Source organism: Callorhinchus milii, unplaced genomic scaffold (assembly GCF_018977255.1).
Source record: "Callorhinchus milii isolate IMCB2004 unplaced genomic scaffold, IMCB_Cmil_1.0 Scaffold5, whole genome shotgun sequence".
Taxonomy (NCBI): Eukaryota; Metazoa; Chordata; class Chondrichthyes; order Chimaeriformes; family Callorhinchidae; genus Callorhinchus; species Callorhinchus milii.
The window spans coordinates 38,772,138-38,796,634 of record NW_024704746.1 but is presented as its reverse complement, the minus strand read 5'-3'; the positions used below and the strand labels follow the sequence as shown (position 1 = coordinate 38,796,634).

The window sequence follows — 24,497 nt, the reverse complement described above, 5'->3', positions numbered from 1 at the left end:
ACAAATTGTCCATTTATGTTCTTCTTATATATGCATTCTGGAACTTTAAGCTTCCAAACTTTAGCTTTGAAGAACTAATACATGGGGGGTTACTATAATTACATAATAAACCTTGCATTTGATATAGTGCTTTACCATATTGGGGGGGGAGTGGGGGACTTATCCAAAGTGCTTCCCAGAATTGTCTGTCAAGCATTGCTTCGGTTGCGTTTGGTGTGCAAACCGGGCGGCTATTTTTGCAGAACAGGTGGATAGTCATGAAGTGAATGATGACTTTTATAACCGGTGGTGGTGGTGGTGGGGGTTGAGGAGTGTGTGTGTGTGTGTAAAAAAAAATCTTAACGCAATCCTGACCCGAGGAGGAGACGAGACAGGTTGTTTTGCAGCCTTGGCTGTCTGACAGCACGGGACGCGGGACGCTGCTCGCAGGGGCTGTACACGGTGGTTCAGTGCGTGTGCAAACGACCCCTGGCGGCTGGTCCTCGGCAGCGTATTGAGCGGAGAGGCGAGGCGAGCGCTCCCGAACCTTCCTCTCAGTTCACGTCTGCTCCGCCGACGGGGGTGAGGCTCCTCCAGCACAGCATCGCGCATCCAGAGGGGAGGAATCCGGGAAGGGGACGAGGAAGGACGGCGCGTCGTTCAGCGCACAGCGAAGACCGAGGGAAGGAAGGCACGAGGGGCAGCAGAGGAAGAAGAAGAAGAAGAAGAAGTGTGTGTGTGTGTGGGGGTAGTGGTGCTGGTGGTGCTGGTGCTGGTGCTGGTGGGAGGGGGGGGTGGGGGGCAGCGACGATTGATTGCACGATGCTCTGCTCCACACCACTGCTGCGCGCTGTGAACCTCTGCTTTTCGGTGAAGCTCCTGGTTTTATTGACTGAAGCCGGACAGCCCGAAGGCAGTCTGAACATGTGGATAGATGCTCACCAAGCCAGAGTTTTGATAGGTGAGAGCAAACGTTACAATGCCTTTTAAATAACGATGTGCAACAGTAACATTACATCCCCCCCCCCCCCCCCACACACACACACACACCATCACCAACCTCCCTCCCTCCCTCCCTCCCTTTTAAAATAAAGACCATTACAGTCTATCGATGGAAGATCCACGTTTATTTGACGACAAAAAAAAAGTGATTTTTTTTTCTATCGACCCCCCCCCACCCCCCACCCCCCCCCCCAAAAAAAAAACGGTAGACGCGATCCTCACGATTGAAGATCACCGGCTGTGATCGGGGTATCTTTTGCAATGCAGCGTTCGCTGTGCACTGAGTAAAAGAAGGTCCAACAAAAACCTGTTGGGTTCGCGGAGAAGCCAGGATTGGAGATGGAAAAAAAAGCTATATTGCTGTCTGAGCAAAATCTTTCCCATGTGCATAGCCCCATCCAATCTAAAACCATCGTGTCTTGACGACTTTGCTGGCGATTCCGGCTTCCTACACCCCCCCCACCCCAAAAAAAAAAAACCCCACACACACAGCACACTCACATTGAGAGCATCCAAGATGTAACCTGCACTGCAGTAAGATCCGAATGGATCCGTTGCAAACTTCCAACAGGATCTGCTGTGTGGATGCAAGTGTCTCAATGCAAAGCAACACACACGTGTGGCAGTTCCAGACTGGCTCTTGAATAGTTTGTGGATATCATTTAGGAAATCGGATTCGTTTTTAAACGTGAAATCCTATTTTGGTGTGTGTGTGTGTTGTGTGTGTGTGTTTGTGTGTGTGTTGTTAAGGACAAGTGAGCAGTGCTGTTTCAATGGCTTAAAAGGATGTTCCACTCAATACCTGCATCGCTGTTCCTAACTCGCCTCTATTCTGGGGATAGAGATGAAACCACAGCGTCAGGCAAACAGCAGATCCCTAAAAAAAACACAAAAAGCCTAACTAACCTTCGTCAAACTTTTGCCTTATAGGTTTCGAGGAAGATATTCTTATCGTGTCTGATGGGAAAATGGCACCATTCACCCACGATTTCAGGAAAGCTCAGCAGAGGATGCCAGCTATCCCGGTCAACATCCAAGCCATTAACTTCACCTGGCAATCCACGGGGCAGGTAAATCAATGCACGAAGCCGCAGTGAATTAATAATAATAATAATACTCCTTGCATTTGATATAGCGCTTTTCACGTCGGGAGGACGTCCCAAAGCGCTTCACAGAACACACTGTAAAGTGAATTGACTGTATATTTGTGGGCGAACGCGGCAGCCAATTGCGCACAGCAATGTCCCACAAACAGTCATATCGATTGAAATTGACCAATTTATTATTGTTTTCGTTTTTGGAGGGATTATTATTAGGCGTGTGGAGTAAGGAAACTTGCCCAAGGTTTCGCCCTCTGCCTGGAATTGAACTCAGGTCTCTCACTTGCAAAGCGAGTGCTCTAACCACGGAGCTACAGGACTCCACTCCACGAATTCACTAGCAAAGCAAATGATTGGCTTATAACAGCCTTGTATCTCCACGGATTTCCCTTTAGTTCACAAACCCTGCATATTAGAAAATGATGTTCGTTGAAAACATTTGATCATAACGAATGGCAGTAAACAATACAGTGGTACAGTGTGTTGGGGGGTGGGGGGCACACACACACACAACTGATTCGATTGACACAATTGCAATAATTGTTGCAGCTCCTCTATTTTTTTAATCTTACCCCCTGCTACAAACAGGGGAATACATAAAGGATGTGGGTGGGTGGATGTGCTTTCTAAGAATACCCCCTCCCTTCCCCCCCACCCATTGCATCTTTTGAAATATTCAGCAGGTTAAAACCCAATCGTTAATGACCGCTTTTGTACAAAAAAAAACAGGGCACTATATAATTGGATATCAGTGACACACTCACGACAGATATCATCGAAACATAGGCGAAAATGTTTTAAGAATTTCTTTTTTTTAACAAGAGGATTAACTTTGAAAGTGAAACACTTGGCCCTGAAAAGGGGAAGGTGTTCAGATACTATCAATAACTATTTCAAAGTCACAATTTTCCCAATAGTGAGAGATTTGTTACTTTAAAAAAATATACCCCCGATGCTTAGTGGGTAAAGAAAGATCACCACTCGGCTGAGCTTTAGGTCATACAAAATCAGAAGGTTGTAGATTCCAATGCAGGACTGTGTTGAGTTAGTTGAGTTTAACGGGGCAGCATTTGTGAGACTCCATTTGGCACCTACGACCTTGGGTTGGGGAGGGGAATGTAGATCAGGATATTCTTTTCTGATCATTATCCAGAGCGTTGTGCTGGAAGATGCCCGTGTGTGATGTTGGAATGTCCACAGGATTAAGCTTGACTACAATAATAATAATCCTTGCATTTGATATAGTGCCTTATCACGTCTTCTAGACGTCTAAAAGCGCTTCACAGAATATACTGTGAAGTGAATTGACTGTATATTTTTGTGGTCGAGAAGCCCAAGTAAGGTTCAAGTGGTCTGCCAGTCAAAGCTGTGTCCAGCAAACTCAATGTCAATTGAAGAATGGACAATTGAGTGTGGTGCCTGGAAGGTGATGATGAGTCAAAAGTGCTCATGAAACTGTACCCCAAGTAGGAAGAAGAGTAAAATGCTTCCAAGAGAAGCGGGGAAAATAATAGTCTTGGTTTCCATTGTCAACACAACACCTGTATATAAATAATGAATTACCAAATGGCATCAATTTGAATATCGAAGTTATTAAGATATGGATAGGTTTATTAACTATTTATATTGCCCATACATTATACATATCCCTCCAGTACTACTGTGGTATATCATTGTGTGTCTTTGTTCCATAGTATCTTGTCTGTCAGCTATAATGTCACCAAACAGAAAAAATACCTTGGTTTTATGACCTATATCCACCACAGCTTGAACGTCAATGTGAATTTTGCCTGTAGCTTGTAAGCTTTGTTTTACAGAAAGTGGCTCTTGTTGAAAATGAACTCCTTTGAAGTCTTAATATTTTTATCATGTTCCACTGTGGTATTTTGCATCCCAGTGTTGTGCATGCCAACCAAGATTAAAGCAACCGGCCCAGGAGATACCACTTTATTCAGTGCAATATGCATGTGCTAGCCATCTGTTCTGTCTACTAACAGAAAATAACAGTGATAAACTTCTCAGACTTCTGCCAAACCCAGACTTTATTGCCTACAGGAGAAGGTTTGATAGTTATCTTGTGATCTACATCTGGTTTCACTGGAACTGTACATCACACAAATACAAACTTCATGTTTATGTGGCAAACATCATAGCTGGACTTGTTGGGTATCAAAATCAGAAAATGTCCACTCTCTCTAGCAGAAAAAGAAAATTTCATACACTAGTTTATTTTTATGGTAGTAGATTAGCCAGGAAATTGTCTCCCTGAAAAACAGTCAGGATTATTTTGGATCAAGTTTTAAAGGGAATATTAAAATAATAAATCACTCGACAAACTAGATTCACTGGTTACATCAATTATTAATGCTTTGATAGCACTGGGAACATTGGCATTTACCGTGATAGTCACGGTAAATTGGCAAAAAAGAGATTGAATACAAAATGAAACAAGCCCCACGATCTTTATAATATATCATTTAAATAATAGATACCTTGAAATGGGCTTCAAGGCTGCAATCTCTTGTGATTCATACAAAGGTTACAAAGCACTCAAAAGTTCAGTTTCTGATGTCATCTCATCGAATCTCCCAATGAGCTTTCTGCCTTGCAGTCCCTCACAAGCACTCCTACCATCAGTGCAAAGGTAAAACTTCTGCCACCGTCTCTACTACCTATCCAAGACTGTTCAATATTTTCAAAGAAAGGTAAATTGATAGTGATTTGCAAGATATTCTTCACAATATTGTTACTATCTGGATAGAAGCTAGCATAGATTTACCAAATACAATACGAGTGAAAATAAGCAGTCAAAATCAGAATTTAAATTGTATATCAAACAACACAATTATTGGTACTTGTCTAAAAAATTTTTTTTATTGTAAACATCAATCCTTAGGGAAATATAACCAGAGTTTTAGGTTTTGGTTTGTGCAAAAAATCATTCTTGGCACTTTATCTTTGTAGACATGATGTAAAGAAAAGCTTATTTTCCTTCAGTTTCAAAACCAAAACCTCAATCAATCTACAAAGAGAAATGCCGTCTCTTTAATTAAGTGCGGAGTTAATTTGCATACCTGTTTGAGGTAACCTACTGATGTTAGATAAATCCTACCCACCCCATATCGTTCTTTTTGACTGGGTTTGGGGATTTCATGTCACGGCTCAACAAATGCTAAAAGAACAAGGTGTCCAGGATCATTAATTTCACCAGAGAGGAAGTAACCCATGGTTTTACCTTTGATCAGATGTATGCTTTGGTGTATAAGCGAGTACTTTAGGATTAGAGGTAGGCTAACAACTTCGACTGGGAGCTTGAATGCCTTAACATCATCATCGGATCAAACTGTATTTTTCAATTGAAGGCTGCCTTTGATAGAAGATTCCTAGGGTAGTTACTAACATGTTAAATTGCATTGTGTCAGTAGGCTATTGGTAGCTGAAAATGTATTGGAGAAGTCTTTTTTCTTATGGCCAAAAACGTGCAAGCTCATTGTTCCATATGATCATAATCTTAACAAAAATAACAGCCTATGGGTAATGGCATATTAGGAGGATTTCATCTCAAACTTCAAAGCTATCTTCAGAGACTTAAGAACAAAGACTTTGAGGCATGAAGCGTGGCCTACTTCAGTCTGTATGACTTATCCATGATGATTACTATTCAACAGTTGGATTAACCTTTCCGCTTGCTGTGAACTTTCTCTCATCACAGACTCATGTGGTTCATTAGCACTAAAAAATAACTGAATTTGATTGTTTTAAGTACCAATTTCACACAAATTTGCTGCACAGATTCAGATATTACAATAGTAAAGATATGGATCAAGTTTCCAATCAGCGTTTATGCCAACATACGGTAACAATTAACATTTCCCAAATACTTAATATACATAAACAAAATCATATAAACATGGCTTAAAGACAGTGTTCAGCTCCTGAGTATTTTTCCATAGCCCAAAATAAAAAACACAGTTTCTCTGCTGGATGTAGCTCTAGGCCTAGAGCCATGGAAATGTACAACATAGCAGGGGGGCAATTTGAGCTATTGTTTCATGTAGATATTTGTTCCTCCAAGAAGTTACCATCCTTATCCCAAATCCATACCCTTCCGTTGTACCATCTAGTAAACTTCCCCTGCATGTGCTTGTCCAATTCATTTTTAAATGCCCCCAATCAACTCTTCTCCAATAGCCAACTTGCAAATCATTCTATACCCTGATAACCCTCTGAGAGAAGTTCATTACTTCATGAAATCAAGCAGACAAACAATCTTGACCACGCTGAAACCATGGAGCAAGTTATTTAAATTCTAAGGACAAAATGCCAATTGTTTACAACTATTTCATTCATATTTCTATAAATAAAAATGAGTCCTTTATTGAAGAGATCTACATTAAAGTTTCCTGAGCAAATGCTCTTTCTGATTATTCTTTTTCATTTATTCCCTGACCCAGACTTTCTCTCCTTATACTAGTGTCTGATCATAACCCCAAACTTGTATTCTTATGCTCTTCATCCCTTTATCGGTTTGTCTTACACTTACTCGAAGCTTATATAAATTACCCTTCCAATGAGAACTAAATCTTTAGCTCTATGTTGGGGAGTTAGCTGTGTCACAGAAACACTGTACAAAGTTTGTGTCATCGAAAATAATGGATACACAAAAAATATCTTAGTGCAATGGTCAAGTGTTTAGAATTATTATCTAAATCACTTGCTGAGATTAGATAGCTGTCCATTGCTTTCTAAATAACAAACATCTTCAATATTATTTCCTATTGGTTAACACAGATAACCTCTTGATAAAATTGCAGGGGTAATCCCATAATTGTCAATCTTTGAGTGTGCTTTGGCTATGGGGAGCACTTTTATTATCTACGTGTACTCTGATTGCTTGGGCCAGAAAATTACTGATCCAAATTGAATTAAACGCCTTCGGGATACACGGTTGCTTACAAATACACTTTAACAAATACTTGTGTTACAAATACTCACTTACAAATACACAGTCACAACACTATAGTAAAATCCTGTGAAGCTCTTTAAGATGTTTTGATGACCTGATAAGGCATAGTATCAAATGCATGCATTATGATATACTGTATTATCAAAATTAACAGATAACCAAGCTGGTATTGACAATTCACGTTTATGATGCCCTTCAAACTCTGAGTTAAGTTTATTAGCTTGTAAACACTTCTAGGTGTTCATTACTCTCAATTTAATTATTTTAGTTAAATCAGTTAAACTAGAAAACAGTCAATAATTCAATTTAGCCAAGGAAATGTAGAATAATAGATACTATAGAAAACTGTACAAACTCATGGTGTCAAATGGTAGCAACAACTAATGACATAAAGTGTTTCTCTCTTAGGTACTTCAATCTTTGACAAAATCGACATGTTCCGTATTACAGTACAAAACAAATATTTCGGATTCTATCTATCAAAAGTCATGCACAGCTTCTGTTTCAAACAGAGCAATCAATAATTTTTTAGATTTCTTGTTTTGGTTTGTCCACTCATTAAGTAAGAGAATGATTTACCCTGATTCAGAAACTGGTTAACCATGATACACTTTTCTATACTTTTAAAAAATGAATGGTTAAAAATTCCTTTCAAAGTTTTCCCGCATCGCCTTCGGGCACGCTTTGCCAAAAGGACTGTAATTATTGCTGAACAGAATTTCTGTTTGTGATTATGGGATTGGAGGGATGGGGTAAAAAGAGGTCTTGTCTCTCTTATTGGTAAATCTACCAATCTTGGCGTGGTAAACTTATAATGAAATTCTCCCCATTATAGACCACAGCCAGGTCAGTAACTATATTTGACAAGTGGGCTACCTTGCGTTTTGTTTTTTGGCATCTGTAAATGATAGTTTTTGAACATGGATTACAGGGTCTGTATTTTTATGAATTCCAATCACTCCGGTCACTGGATAAAGATGTTATGGGAGATCCAACTGTGAACATTCCATTACGAGCCACAGTCTCAAACAGGCCCACAGGTCAGTACATTTTATGTGTTCCTTACTTCCTGCTCTGTGTTAGATACACTTTTTTCAGTGTCTGTGCTTTGAATTACCACCTGCCTGCTCTATTGATAGTCAATAAACCACAGGAAAGTTTTTTTCAGAGCTCTGTTTCCCGAAACTGAAGTCGTTTTCAGTTGTCAAATGAAATTTACAAAGATACAAGCATTGAGCTTAAAATGATTACAGCAGGGTCAAAAGCATTGATGATACTCAAATAAACATGGAATTATTTCATCTTACCATTTTCTAAAAAAAACACAATCAAAACTTTCTGGTGAATTTAAATACTGTTTATGTTTGATGATAAACATTTGAACAGTACAGCGAAAAGTTTCATCCTTTACATTGATTTTATTTGGAGGGTGAGGCTGCCTTTCTTAAGATATCTTCCTCCTTTCCTTAATTTAATGTCCTCCAGCCACACACTAACCTCAACATGGAAATAAACTCATTGATCTGCTCTCTAATTCCTGTAAGTGATGCATCAGAACTGGCTACTAGGAGTCAAGCAGGAGTGACAGCATTGAATGGATGACTGCACTTTTTCACTGTTGATGGTAAAGCACATAGGCTCCACTGTGCCTCTGTCCAGAACACTAGAGCTGCTATTGGGAACTCAGTCGGTGTGAAGCTAATGTCGCAATGCTCTAGATCTGTCCCTGGTGTTCTTCCCTTTCATTGTCAATGTTTGATGAAAGGAGGCAACATCCTGGCATTTAAAATTAATAGGATCCACCGCCATTGCCTTTAGGTTGACTACTAATCTATAACCGAGAATGCAATTTTATATTATTTACACATGTCCAAGTTACGATCTATAGGTAATCATACACAAAACTACTTCTTACACTTTTAGAAGTAATGTAAATTTAAATACTGTAGTAGTATTTTTGTCTTGCTTTCCAACCTTCTGGCCCTCCAACTCCATTTTTTTACCCAACTCCTCTCTCCTGAAGTCAGTGACTCATCCCAATGTGCAGTTCCGCAGGTCTAGGCAGCCTTTCAGGATTGTGCCAAAGTGGTCAGCCAGCCTGGTCTGAGCCTTGACAATGAGGGATGGTTGCTATATGACTGTACATGGGACCAAACCAAAGGCTGATCCTTCATTCAGCCAGTTGTGCATTCGTCCATGAAACACACAGCCACTGCATTTTATCATATATCCTCTGAAACCCTTTGGGACTCCCTCCTGATAGGCATTATAAAAATGTAAGGACTATTTATTATCTATTAATTATTTATCATCCAGGCACACACACTTTCCAGGAGCATTCACTGTTACGAACGAAAAAAAGAGTGGAATGAGTAACTTCCATTGGGAACGCCAAGCCACCCCTTCCGCAGTCATTTGATCTTGAGTTATACGCAGTAATTTCATTTACTGTAAATGAAAGTTGATCAAGCTGTGTAGATTTGGAACGCATTACAATCGGCATTTTAAATTCTAACAACCTCCCACTTTTTGAGTTCATTTCACTCCCCTTTATAAAATAATTTGAATCTTTGCACATGACTCTACAAGATTTTATTTAAAAATCCTGAACAAAAACATAAACAGAACAGAAACTGTGAAGAGAAGGCTTGTTATTTTTTGTAGAAAATGTAACATTGATGGATGAAACTCTTCAGGACTGCTGCTGTTTGTGCATGTTTTCTTTGAGTTTGTTGATGCATATAAATCTCAAGTGGTTCTGTGGTGTATATGAAAGCTTGCTGCAATCCTTTTAAGATGATCTCTGATAAAATGATTTCTCTCACAACACCAATCTGTTTTAATTCGAGACTGCCACTATTCCATTGCTTAATAATATAAATTTCCTATGAAGATCACAGTTTAGTGGGCAACAATTTAGGAGATCTTGTATAGTCGGCACTCAAGAACAATACTTGTTGAAAGACGAGAGTTACACGGAAATTTGCAAAAGCCTTGTATTTACTCTTGTGTGCTGGAAACATTTCAAATAAATCAAAGGTACACAGTCTGAAAAAAACATTCAAAAAGGAAGTTGAGTGTATACTAGAACTAAAGACATTAAGATCCAGCATAAAGCGGTGTAGAAATGCATGTTTTTTTTAGGCTAGTTATGTAATAAAGTCAAGATTTTGAGTCTCAACCATCTTCAGTACAGAGAGGCTTAAGATTTGGATGTTTTCAAATCTTTTACTGTACATTATGTGAAAATGTAAATCATGAAAAGCAATGGTTTTATAGTTTTCAGTGTTAACATAAGTTTGTCCTTTCTTTAGTTGTACAGATTGGATTTCCTTGCCTTGGCAGTCGGGATGGTGTAGCAGCTTTTGAGGTGACTGTACTCATTATGGACGTTGAAGGGAATGTTATTCTTCGAACACCTCACAATGCAATTTTCTTCAAAACCTGCCAGAGAGGTATATATATAAAAACATTATTTTTCATTACCTTTTGTGTTGTGGATAATAATTTAAAAAGAGAACATTTTTAATGATCAAATTAAAAGGAATTTCCCGTATTAGATTAATAATAATCTTTTTCGAAATCAGAATATTTGAAAAAGTGAGAAAGAAAATAATCCTTACATTTGATATAGCACCTTTCACGTCAGAAGTACGTCACCAAACATTTCAAGGATATATTATAAAGTGGAGAGTCTGTGTATGTTGTAGGTGATTTGAACAATGTAAAAAGGAGTCTCAGAAATGACTCATTAACATGGTCATCTTGATGCTCATTTATAAGTATGTGTATACTTAGAACTTGATTTTAATCTGGACATAACTCATCTTGAATTGGCGTATCGCAATGCAAAGAAGTGAGATCAATATTTCTATAAGACTGGTGAGGGTTTGGATTTAGGGAATCATTCATTCCATGGATTCAGGCAATATTACAGAACTCCCAGTGCTTGTCTCCACCCTTTGAATTGAAATTGGGAATGTGGCAGGGGTATTGCCTGTCATCGCTTCTCTGCTGTTTGCACTTGATCCACTAACTGCTCGTCTTGGTTTATCCAGGCATCAAAGGGATACAGATTAGGAACAGATATCAGAATTCACTGTATGCTGGTAAAATATGCACATTCTTGGCAGAACTGAGCATGCACCTGGTGAAACATTTACTAGGGCTTTATGAGGATTTAGCATGTAGAGGAACAGAGTACTTGAATATCATGGTCCAATTTAATTTAGGGAACTTTGGATCTCAACTTCTCCCCACTGCTGTGTAAAGAAAAGCAGATGGATTGAGTCACTTTTACCCTCCCGTCCCATTGGATGGACTTGTATCAAAACGAATTGAATCCCTTGTGTTAATTGTCCTCTCAATATTCTTCTCAACAATCCTACTAAATATATTCACAAAAAATAGGCTAATGAAACCTCGGATTCATCCAAAGGATGTCATCTCCGCTTCACCAGTTTTGGACTGGTATGTCAACCTAGACTATGCATCAATGGATGCACTTTCTGATTCAGAGGCAAAAGTGCAGGTTTGGCACACATGTGGGTTAACATTTACAGATATTTCCTTTTTTTGTACAAAGCAAAATGCCCCGGTGGATGTCGTAATGGAGGTTATTGCACAGAGAGGCAGGTCTGCGAGTGTCCCGATGGATTCTACGGTCCACATTGTGAGAAAGGTAATATTTAAAACAAAGTTCCACAGACCGCAATTTAACCTCTTTTTGTTCTGCCCCTCTCCTCCGTATTTTTNCTGAAAAGCTTGGATCAAACAACAACAACAACAACAACAAGATTCCATTTATAGAGCGCCTTTCATGTCGGGAGAACCAAAATAAAAGTGGTCAGTCAGATGAACACAGTTTTATGAAAGCAACATTGGATGATAAATTCGTAATTGATGCAGTACACTGTGTTCAATGAGGGCAGTCAATTAAATCCCTCCCCCAGGCTGTGTTGCAAAGGTGCTGAGTAAATGCTTGGAGCTTCCCCACATGAAGGGGAAGGAAAATTGGCAGGTGAATCACCTTGGCAGCTCCTAAACATCAACCAGCAACCAGGCACAGAGAAACATTGTTTGCCTGCCTGGTGGGGAAGTAGAGAAGAGAAAGAAATTAAAATAAAAACTGGAGGATGAAAATTAATGTTACTGATGAATGAATAAGTTAAACAACTTCAGCTATCCAATTATACACTGCTAGTGGAGGAAAAGATTTAAAATAATACTAATAAATAATCCATGCATTTGATATAGCACCTTATCATGTTGTTGAGACACCTCAAAGTGCTTCACGGGATGCACAGTGATCACATTTTTTTTCTTTTGGAGGGATTATTACCTCCGGAAAGCGATCCGCTCGTCAACTAACAACTGGGTTCCTACTTACTGCAAGGTGAAACAGATTTGTTTTAGGAGCTTGGTTAGCATGGATTTGTTTCAAGTCCTCGGTATCCTATTTCAGAAAAAAAAATTCATTTTTATTACTGTAAGTACATGGTGCACTTCTCAGGAACACCACTGCACATTTGGCCTGAAGAATATCTATTCACATGTATTTATTGAGGCATGTATCGAATAATGGTATAGTTTGCCAGAGATCACTTTAGCTGCTATATTTATGTATCTATATGCATATGAAAGAGGTAGATTTTTATGCTTAATTTAAAGCCAGAGAAGGGCAAGATGGAGAGGTGGAGAGGTAACAAGAGAGTTCCAAAGGTAAGCTGTGTAGTTGCTGAGGGCTCCGCCACCAATACTGGTTCAAAAGGAGCAGGGGTAATGCAGTAGACCCAAGTTACCTGAGTAGAGGGGAAGAGCAGAAGAAGAGTGGGGTAGGAGAAGATCAGAAGCATAGGCAAGTGTTAGGGCATGAAGGGATTTATAGATGCGGGTGAGGATGATCTTGAAGTCAATACATGGAAGATGCTAGCAAATTCTAGGGTAATAGGCATGCAGAGTTTGGTGCAGGTGAGGATGCGGGTGGCGGAGCTTTGTAACAGTTGGAGCTTAATGATGATAGCACCAGGGAGACTGGCGAGCGGGGCGTTTGAGAAGTCGAGTAGGGAAGTAACAAAGGTGTGAATGAATCAAGATTTTGGCAGCATATGGCGTGAGATAGGGGCTGAAGCAGGCAATGTGGCAAAGCTAAAGACATAGTAAGATGTTGCTTTGTATTTATCATTCCTTGCATGGCAAGTGCCTGATCCCTGCTGTGTGCAATCAGTATGAGGCCCAGAATGAAGCAGGAAAGGAAAAACAGTATAAGTCATTTCAGGCACACATCCAAGATCCATCGCTAGAAGCCTGCTAGCAGCCCGTCTGTTTGCTGTCTCGGGGAGCCAGGGAAAAGAGGGGCGGAAAAAATTATACATTTCAAAAATATCTAGTGAAACGGACACTTCATTTGTGAAATATTTGTACAATGTCATATCATGTGACTCAGTGTATTTAATATTCATTTCAGAAAATGCTTACATTCTTTTATTTTGGTAGCTCTTTGTGCTCCGAGATGTCTGAATGGAGGACTCTGTGTCAGTCCAGGCTTGTGCATCTGCCCTCCTGGATACTTTGGCATCAACTGTGACAAAGGTAAGCATCAAGAAAAAAACTGTCGGTCAACCCAATAATCCTTTAAGTCATATGTTATGTTGAATGTTTGTGCTGAACAAGGTGCCGGATCTTTGCACTTCACAACGTATAACACCTGGCAAAATGTCCACATTGACTATTTCCAGATCAGATACAGAAATCAGATGCAGATAAATCCCTCTCTATTGTGGGCCAATAATATTCTTTAATACCAGTCTCAGAAGGGAACCTCTACTCCATGAATGAAACTTTCCACATAAGCTATCCAATGGTCTCGTTGACAGTGCCACAATCTAGCTCTGATTATAGGTAGCTTTGTATTGTGATTTACATGCACTTGGTTGAGACTGCTCAAACTGTAGGATTATTATGCATGGCTTGCACGGAAGACTTTCAACTATCAACCTGGGCTGTATTCAAACCCTGACCCCAAAGGTAAAATAACAGTGCACTAGCCATTGAAACCATGTTTAATCATTCATCTTTCCAATATGTTCATTTATCCTGGAAGTACATTCATTGCAGCTATATATTCATCCACTATACAATTTACATTTACAGCTAAAAAGTCACTGCAGCAAACGTAGATGTTGTTATTTGTGTATGTGTCATAAATTATAATGTTACACTATAATAATAATCTTTGCATTTTGTATATCACCTTATCAGCAATGTCCTACAAACAGACATGATTTTATATACTAAAGTAAGTGAGGGGAAATCCAATACCGGCTGATAAAATAAAAAAATTGATTTTCTCCTCATGAATAATAAATATTTAGTGGACGTTGACTTAGTCTATGATGCATAAATGTGTTAAATTGAGGTAAGAAAGTCCATCAAATCTGAATTATTATTGAAACAATTTTTGTACTGGCAGTTTATATGATGTAAACTCTTGATAGGAAATTGTCTAGTATTTTATTCTGCCATTTACTCTCATTTCAGCAAACTGCAGCACAACATGTTTCAATGGTGGAACATGTTTCCATCCTGCCAAGTGCATCTGTTCACCAGGATACGAGGGAGATCAATGTGAATACAGTCAGTATCAAACTTCTACTCTTGTTATGATCAGTTTGTTCCTGGCTTGTTACTTGTAATTTCAGTAAAACATGTGACAATGCAATCCTTGTGATGGTGACCAAGCAGTTTTAACTTTTGCTCTTGGATCGGGAGCTAAATGGTACAAGTATATTGCTTTTGTTTGCAAATAGTGGTTGCCTGGTAAACTTTGCTGCCTACTGACAACTGCTTAAAGGGACCAGAGCTATTCACAGGATGATCGAAGTGAGGTCTAAAACTGACTAAACAAATTACTTCAAAACTTTGCGTTTTAACTACTGCACATTTAAAACCAAAGTGGTAAATGTACACATTTAAAAAAGACTTCAATGCTAGAGTACTAATGAAATTAGCAAACTAACAGTCCATGTGATCTTAGAATCAAATGTTACATTGAGGACCACTGAATGTCTTTGAAGTTCATGCGTCTGTGCCGTTTACATTATCAACATGGTAAATATCTTGCGCTGAAGCCAGAAATTTATTTATTTATATTTATTTTAAAACTAAGAGTTGTAGTTCACTTTTATTAAGTCATTCATTCCCTACAGAATAACCAAACATTACATTTTCACTATTTACATGAAGTCCTTTCAGTGAATTTGCTCATCAGCAAGGAAATTATTATTTGTTTAAAATCCTTGAATTTTCCAATGCATTGCCTGGAAGAAGCCATTTATTTCACTGTTTTCTTAACAAACTCTAAACAAACACAATTAAGTAAACGTAGCTTTAGAATCTATTGGTCAAGAATGGTTGCCCTCCTGTGTCAAAAAAGTTAAAGCTCTATGGTCTTCCTCTCATGTAGGTAAATGCCGCCAACCATGCAGAAACGGAGGGAAATGCACTGGGAAAAACAAATGCAAGTGCCTTAAAGGTTACCAGGGTGATCTGTGCTCTAAACGTAAGTATCATCAGTGAAAACTACGTTGCATCCTCTTTGCACCCTTTCCTCTTTGGCTATGAATTCTGTTCCTTTCTTTGATCAATAAGTGGACATTCCAGTGGAATTGCACAATATGTTTTGGGTTTCTGGAGTTGACGTTAAACTCACAGCAGATACAGTGATGTTTGCAAAACTGAAAGAAACCGAGTCTTTGAGAAAAGGGGGTGTGGCAAGAATGATTAACAAGTATTTATGGGATAGGGGGAATTTCCCCGTTTTTTAAAAAAGAATGCCTTTGAGCCTGGAAAGGACTCTTATCCTTATTAATGCTTCAGCTTATTTTTTTAAACTAAGAAAATAGAAATCCTGCAATTTGGCCATTACTTAGTGCCTACTACCAGCAGGCTTCCCAGTTATTATTATTAGCGACAATGAGCTGCTATTTATGATTCTTGCTGAGAACAGCCTCTTTTTGGACCCCATTAAATCCCACAGTAAATCCCATGAAGCGCTTTGAGACATCCTTTGGACGTGATAAGGCGCTATATCATACCATACTAATGCAAGGATTATTATTGATTATTATTTGCGCCTTGGGATGTCCTCCCGACGTGAAAGGTGCTATACAAATGTAATTGTGTTGTACTGTGTTAGTAACATTAACACTGATTGTGCAGCAAATGGATAGCAAAAGCTACTGATAGTTTTTACTATTAAACTAATTGTAAATGGGGTGGTGGGGGGGTGGTCGTGGGGGGTGGGGGGGGCTTTGTTAGAAAGATTAAACCTCTATGCTTTACTTTCTGCAGCTGTTTGTGAACCTGGCTGTGGATCTCACGGATCCTGTATTGAGCCGAACAAATGCGAGTGTAGAGAAGGCTGGCATGGAAGACACTGTAACAAGAGTAAGTGGGAACAGAAGTGTATGCAGCCACCCTGATCTATTTCACAGTCTTTTTGCCAAGTATAACATGTGATCTCAAGAATGGATTTACTCCCAGTTAAATTCGATATCTTTTTACTAATTACTGCAGTTCTTTGATTGCATTTAGTATTTTTAAAATCATTAAATTACCTCCAAAACAAAAATGGAATTTTTTCCCTCTGCGAAATGTAGCACACAAGATCATAAAACAATTGTTGAATGCTAAACTCAACTAGTTACTGTGGCTAATCAAAACTATAAGTGGATTTGAGAGCACTGGGTTACAGAGCACATCTTTGAAATTCTACCACTTGAGCATAGCTTTATTGACATATTTCTGCCGCTTCCTCTAACGAGTTATCTTTCACCAGATTCTCTGTTGAAAGTATTTCACATTTACATGAATATCACAGATGTTGTAGATGTATCAGCTGGTTGTTTTTAGCTTGTGTTTCTGTTCTTTTTTTACTAAAGGATATGGACCCAGCCTAATGAACACCCTGAGGTCAGCGGACTTTAAGCACAGACAGCATACGCCTTTACCTAAGGAGAACGTTAACAGTCACATACCACCAGAATCTAATTACATTTGGTAAAACAAAACATCTGAAACTTGTTACTGTATGTACAGTTTACTACTTCACTAACCCCACTTAGTACTAAAATTTAAGTTTGTTTGGGAAAAAAAACAACTTCTCTGTTGCCATATTATTTTTAAAATGTCATGTACGTTATGGCAAGGATATCTATCTATATACCACAGCTAGAGCAACCAGTAAGCCATAAACTGGGTTTCTCTATTTATCACAGCCCTGGACTCTTTCTGTAACATTTAATAATAATAATAATCCTTGCATTTGATATAGCGCTTTTCACGTTTTCTGGACATCTCAAAGCGCTTCACAGAATATGCTGTAAAGTGAATTGACCGTATATTTGTGGGCGAAACGCAGCAGCCAATTGTGCACAGCAGTGTCCCACAAACAGTCGTGGATTGAAAATGACCATTTTATTATTGTTTTGTTTTTACATTAATACATTAATACATTATTGCAATGTTGCCCACAAAATACACAAGTTAATCTATTTAACAGTGTATCCTGTGAAGGGCTTTGACATATCTCAATGATGTAATAAGGCCCTATATCAAACGCAAGGATTAAACTACAGCCAGGGTATCCAGCTACATTATAACATTATTTCCAATTTTTACATCTCAGCAAAACTATTGAATTTAGAATAAATAGCTGGCCAATAGCTATGCTAACAAAACATTGCGACTACAAACAACAAAAGTGATGTGGTTGCCTTCTATACAGCATCTGTTATTTGTTGAAGCCAGGATGGATGGCTGGCAAACCAGTTGGAAGGAGGGGGGAAGGGGTCGTGCCAAGTTTTATATTTTTATACACACAAACACATTTATTGAACAAATCAGTATTCAGAAAATGTTTGTGATTTATGCATCAGCATTGCTACTACATACAAATAAACAAACAAGCCACATCAAACCAATTGCCGAGAGAATTTTGTCCAGTTCTTGCTCACAAGCCTTCTGATTGAAAGCAGATTTTCTTTTTTGAAAAACAATGTTTCAGTTTATTCTACAGCTTATCTTCAGCTTTAGTGCAAACAATGTAACCTGTTGTCTAAGCTCTTAGTATTTCTAAAATGAAATCATGCATCTCCACATTGTGGAATCCTTTGTTGATGAAGGTTGACTGTAATACATTATTGCATTGAAACACTTGTTGAATTTTGGTAATGTCAATTTATGGTAGAAATAACACTCACAACATTGAAACGGCCTTTCAGACCATTTAACCTATTACAGAAATACATCTGTAATTTTTCATATTCCACCACCCCCAGAGTATAGGTACTAGCAGTCCATATTAATCTAAATATGTTTCTTTCTCAAATATTTCATATCATTGTGTATAATGTTTTTTTAAAAATGCTTAAATAATAAAACATAACGTTTAATTATTATGTATAATTTACAAGGCAAATTAAGAAACTGCTGTATATGTATCTGTACAAATATGAACTAAATAAAGGTTTCATAATTCAGAAAGCAGCATTGCAAATTGTTTTACCGGAGACATAGATTTAAGTAAAATGGCGTTAGGTTATCTTTGTGTTTTTTTTTTGCTGTGGTGTTGCCACTTTGTGTCTTTCTTTAATCAGTGGGAACAGTTGATACTGTAACTGACAGAGCAAAGTGAAAATCTCTCGGTTACAGTACTACTATAGTTAATTCACAATGCTGGAAGTTCCTAAAGGATTTTGACCTGCCACTGAAGGAACTACTTCAGTAAATCCTGTGAAACACTTTTGGATGTTTTGACAACATGATAAAATGCTACATTAAATGAAAGTGTTATATATTTATGTACTATATCATTTTTATTTTTGTTTTTATTATTAAATCAGCAGACTTTGTCCAATTTGCAACCTTTAACTATTGAACTATACTTGAAAGTTCAAGTGGGCATGTTTGACCTGGTCTGTAGACTTAGTGAATAAAGTGTGTGGTGGGGTGGGGGCACAAAACAAAGTACAGTACTGACAGCTTATATTGCTTAATATTTCAACAGTGCTAACCTTATCTTGATAAATATATGTAGGAGATATATTACATTATAATTGTTTTACACATATATTGAACAAAATGATGTTACTGGAGACTTGATAATTTATTGTTGATGAATAAACAAATAGAAGCGATTACAGATCTATGTATAACAATCTTTGCATTTGATTTAACACCTTTTATGTCAAGAGGATGGCTTAAAGTGCTTCACATGGTTCACTGTAAAGTGTGACTGCATTGTTTTAGGAAAATGCAGCAGCCAATTTGCCTAAGAGGCTATGTCCCACAAACAGCCATGAAGTGAATAAAAATATAATCTAGGGTATTATTGGCTAGGGACACCGAGAGTTTTACAAAAATAATATAAAGTTAAGAAAAGAAAATATACAACAAACTTAAATAATGCAACATAATTTAAGTTAAAATAATAAAGCATAAGAGTAACAATTGGAAGACAAGAGAACATGTCAAGAAGGGGGTGGTGAACATGGAAGGACCGTTGGTTGGTTAAGTTGGCAACTTGGTCTTATAAAGCCCGAAATTCCACCTTGTCTTAGTCTCTCAAACCATTTTATGATTTAAGATATAATTTAAGCTGTTGCGTTTTAAGAGCTTCCAAAATCCAGCTTCTAAATGAAAACTGAATTGAAGAAGTTTCCACAGTCTGCTCCATTCGCGGATTAAGACAAAATGATCTTACAGGCACAGTGCGACTAAATGGAATTTTGAGCCTCGAATGGAAAAATTCCACACACATTAATTAGCTTTCATTGTAAATCCATCTTAAGTGTTTGTCGTTAAATGATGCAATCAAGCCTTTTGAGCATATAGTCCCCTGTTCCACTTTCTAAGATGTTTCTAACTAGTCTCTCCCAAGACCGCACTGCAGTTTAACGTCTAGGTGAGTGGCCAATTTCCAGATCACCTCTAAAGCTGCTCATCACCAGGAGGTATTGAAGAGCGACCCAGTGAAGATTACCATCCGATCATCTGGTTCTCTCCCCCCCCACACACCTTCTCTTAAGCACTCAAGCACGTGTCTGTCTTTTCTGGACACCTCTCCACTGCAGTGTGAACGAGTTCAGGAATTCAGTCAACTGAGGGCTGGGGGCAGTATATAAAGAATGTGATCCCACACAACCGGCATTGATGCTCTGACACACATTCTAAAAGTGTCTCATTTCCTTTGATACTGAACCCTGTGAGAACACATTAGAATCACATAGGCTATGTTCTATTAACGTGGGAATAAAATAAAAGTAAAAATGCAAAACCTGGCGAGTGTGGCACAGCAGCTGTGGTCTCTGCAATAAATGGAAGATAATTGCGGATTAGAAAAGCTGCACTGTAATCCTTTTGATTTGCCATAACATATAGACACATGAATGATCCAACATCAGAGGGTGAAATGCAAGAACATATGTGCAGACACGATTCATGAGCTCACTCCTCAGCTGCCATTCTGTCGTAGTGAGCTTTTTTTCCCCTCTCAATGCTGTTTCTCTTTCAATTCATTGGGGTGTAAAAGCCACTTAAATCTTGGCGGCCCTTCAGCTTTTCACTTTGTTTTCATGGCACAAAACTGTCACAGCAAGTGCTAACGTCAATTCTTCGGAATGAAATGAATGGGTGAGGAGTTCTCAGGCGAAGCTGTTCTCCTAATAGTCCCGCCAGTATGCCAGAGGGTATGACTCAAGAGAAGCTCAGTTACTACTTTATGCAACAAGTCAGATCTGTAGTATTGCACTTACTTTCACAGAATCCTTTTGGCGCTTGACTTAAGAGCTCACTGGTGAAACTTTGAATTGTGTCACTTTAACACCATATCAGGTTTTATACTCGCACATTGCAGCCTGCATATAGGGATGTGCTGCTGGCCTATCCTTCCCCCAGGAAACTTGATTCCTAGCTCACTCTATATATTTTTCGTGAAACACATGCATTGCAAATGTTCTCTTCCCAATTTGACAGCTAAAGAAACAGAGGAACAGTACACTCTTGGGCTTTCAATTCACCAATTGGATTAATGTTTCTGTCTCAGTAACTGAACACTTCCTCAAAACCTTTACAAAAATGTAAAACCGTGTTGAATGACATTAAATAATATCTACAGCAGTTTTTTCCCACAAATAAACAGGAGTAATTCCTTTGATTTACATGTCATGCGAAAGGTGATGAGGTGTTGAAGCAAGGAGATGCTTTAATATGTTGTACCATTCATTGGTTGGATATGGGCTCATGCTGTTTGTTATTCACCACATGGCGAGCTCTGAATTGCAACTGCGCCATCAACAAACTCGGCCTTTCCCCACACACAGCCAGGGAAAAAAACTAGGAGGGCAAGTAACCTGAGATCCACTCTTACTCACCTCCTAAAGCTGTCTTAAAAGAGACTTGTTGACAAGCCTGGGAGCAGCCTTGGACTCAGGACAATGCATCGCACTGACACCTGAAGGTGGAAAGCAAATGGAATAATCCAATAATGGAAACAAAAAGAGCTCACGTGAATTAAGACAAACGATTTCATTACTCTTAATTAAGTTGTATTTCTACCAGAGGCAATGTGTCAAAATCTGAATTTCTAAATCGGAGATTCTGAATGCTATTACGTTGGAGATATTTACTATGAATGCCATTATATTGGAAGTTTTTACAATAAATATCATATGGATATCTTTACTATAAATGCATTAAAAATGTTGACAATTGTCTCAGTGTATATTTATCCGATAATTGCTATGTTTAATGTAACCTAGTGAAGGCATTTTATTATTGAAGATTTTTAAATCCACATTATTCTGCAGACAGATACACTATAGACGAAGCTATGAGCAAGAAAAAAAACAAGGCCTTTCAGCCTTCGAACCAATAATGCCAGGCTTCATTGCAATGTTTGCTTAAAGAACATTGGCTGTGAACGTATTGCTATTGCAAGCATGACCTGGCTTTCTGTTAATTAAAGTTTGGGAAGACAAATAGTCCTGATGGGATGTGAATAGTAACCTTGGAGTACACTGAAGAGACGTGCTGTTTAATTAAACTCCTCCATACAAGCACTCTCTTCATTCAATGAAATCAGAGCTTGTTATCATAGCGCTGGAGATGAAAAGCATATTATTGCTAAATTGTTTAGCTTCAGCCTTAGAAGTGAAGAAAGCAAATACTGTGGGGATTAGCACATCCAAAGTCAAAAAACAACCATATGCTAGTCATCAACAGAGTGAGTAAGCACAGGCTAACTTATTTGAAAAAGACTGAAGCAAAGTTTGTGTAAAACGTTTTGGCACAAAGCAACCATCATAGTTAGGATTTGTATAGGGTGCGGAGGGAGGAAAGAATAACAACTAACCAAGAGGGCCTCGGTCTTGTTGAAATTCAACTGTAGAATGTTAGCTCTCATCCAGGACTTGATGTCTGCCAGACATTCTGTCAGGACAGCAGTGGTCCTGGAGTTGAGGGTGGGGGCAGAGAGATAGAGTTGGATGTCATCCGCACTCATGTGGAAGTTCACCCCATGTCTGTGGGTAATGTCACCAAGAAGGAGCATGTAAACGTTGAAGAGGAGAGGACCAAGGACAAAGTTCTGAGGAACACCACACAAGATGGTCTGGAGGAGAAGCCTTTTATGAAGACAAAGTGGTCTGGAGGAGACGCCTTTTATGAAGACAAAGTGGAGACGGTGTGGAAGGTAGGATCTGATCCAGTAAAGGACAGAACCATGATGACTGAGGTGAGAGGAGATGCGATGGAGGAAGATAGAGTGGTCAACAATAAAACCTTAATTTAAAGATTGTCTACTACTGAACTCAACAATGAAACAATTTTGTGCCCAAGGCTTTTAATTGTCAAGCAGTACAATATTGTTTACAATGTACAATATACAGCATTAATGGTATGCAATGTAAAATGTAACTTCCAGTGTCATGGAAGCCTCACTTGTGTTAAAAAAATGAATGTTTGACTGATCAGTGAATGAAATATTACATGAAGTTTATGGTGAATAAAATATTAATTTTCATAATGCGTTATTTATTTGTTGATAATGCTAACAAGTGTCAAGGAAAGGTTATTAATATGATCAAATGATCATTTTTCACAAAATCCCTCACTCCTAATTTCAGTGATTTCATGGTTTCACAATTTTACTGAACATTTCGGGGATTTTGCGAACGGACAAGAGGTGAATTCTCTTCCGCAATCCCAACACCCATCACCTTACAGTGAAATAGCATGCTGACCCTCATTGTCAATGCTCACACTGGATGACCAATTGGCTGAGGAACCGGAGGCCCCATCTGGCATCCATGTAGCCAAACCCCAGTAAAATAATAAAAGATGTCTTCAGGAGAAAAAGGGAGGAAAATAAATTAGAATTGCTTATGTTGAAAACATTGACACTGAAGAGAATCAAACTCACTATGCTGCCACCCATCAAAGTTTCTTATAACCTGCTTATAGTATTTCCATAACTAACTTTCCATAATCTTGAAAATGAAATAGTATTATCCTTTGAAAAGAAAAATAAATATATGAGCATTTTACAACCAGGACTTTAAATCATTGTTACTTGCGACTAGTTTTGTCAAAAGTCAGTGATGCCAATAAAATATTTGACTGAGTCACAGAGAAAGCAAAGAGTTTGGAAATTCACTGGAGAGTTTGTTTGGTAAGACAATGCCAGTTGCCCTGTGGTACCCACCAATCTGCCTTATCAGTTTGACATACTGTAAGCTTGGCTCCCGGTTAATTTGTGGAAAGGACACTGGTGTGTCTGTCTGAGAAGAAACTTAAAATCCAAGCACAGGAGATTAGTTACTCACCAATTCCTCTTTGCTATGAAAACTGATTATCAGGTGATAGTGCTTTCTGACTCTGAACTCTCTGCCATTTAAACATTCGGGAGTTGGAATTGCTTAGATGTTTGAATTTGCTGGAACTACTTCAAACAACAAGAGATTAAAGAGCTCTGCTGAAAGATATTAGCCATGTGGGGGATGCAGAGCCTGCTCCAGGATAGCATGGATAGGATGACAAACAAGTAGTTTCAAGTTTGTGCTCTTCAAGTCACTGAACCTTACACAAACAGGTCTGTGTGATGATGGGCAAAGGATAAAGTCAAGAAGTTCTTTAGCACAGGATTCGCTTCACAATAGTATTTGATGAATTGTTGGCTTCACACTAAATTGTTTTTCAGCTTTCTGCACAAAAGTTTGTTTTTTAGCCAAAAGACAATTCAAAATGAACCAGTTCCACACATGATTAATGTTTAAAAAACCTTTATATTTATTTGTGGAATGGGCACAGCTTCAAAGAAAACCCAGCGGTTGTTTGCACCAGCAAATCAAAATGTGATTATACCTTAATAATTTTCTGTGGAATAGACAAGA

The 24,497-nt window shown here is 38.5% G+C and overlaps 1 protein-coding gene across 1 annotated transcript; it reads left to right on the top strand.

Annotated features, from left to right (window-relative positions):
- The first annotated feature begins 744 nt into the window (after positions 1 to 744).
- wif1 (wnt inhibitory factor 1) lies at positions 745 to 18,591 on the top strand. Its single transcript, XM_042335835.1, has 10 exons — positions 745 to 940; positions 1,912 to 2,051; positions 7,979 to 8,087; positions 10,362 to 10,502; positions 11,633 to 11,728; positions 13,543 to 13,638; positions 14,587 to 14,682; positions 15,512 to 15,607; positions 16,399 to 16,494; positions 16,989 to 18,591. The coding sequence occupies exons 1-10, from the start codon at positions 802 to 804 to the stop codon at positions 17,108 to 17,110; spliced, it is 1,131 nt and encodes a 376-aa protein (XP_042191769.1). The 5' UTR covers positions 745 to 801; the 3' UTR covers positions 17,111 to 18,591.
- The last annotated feature ends 5,906 nt before the right edge of the window (positions 18,592 to 24,497 follow it).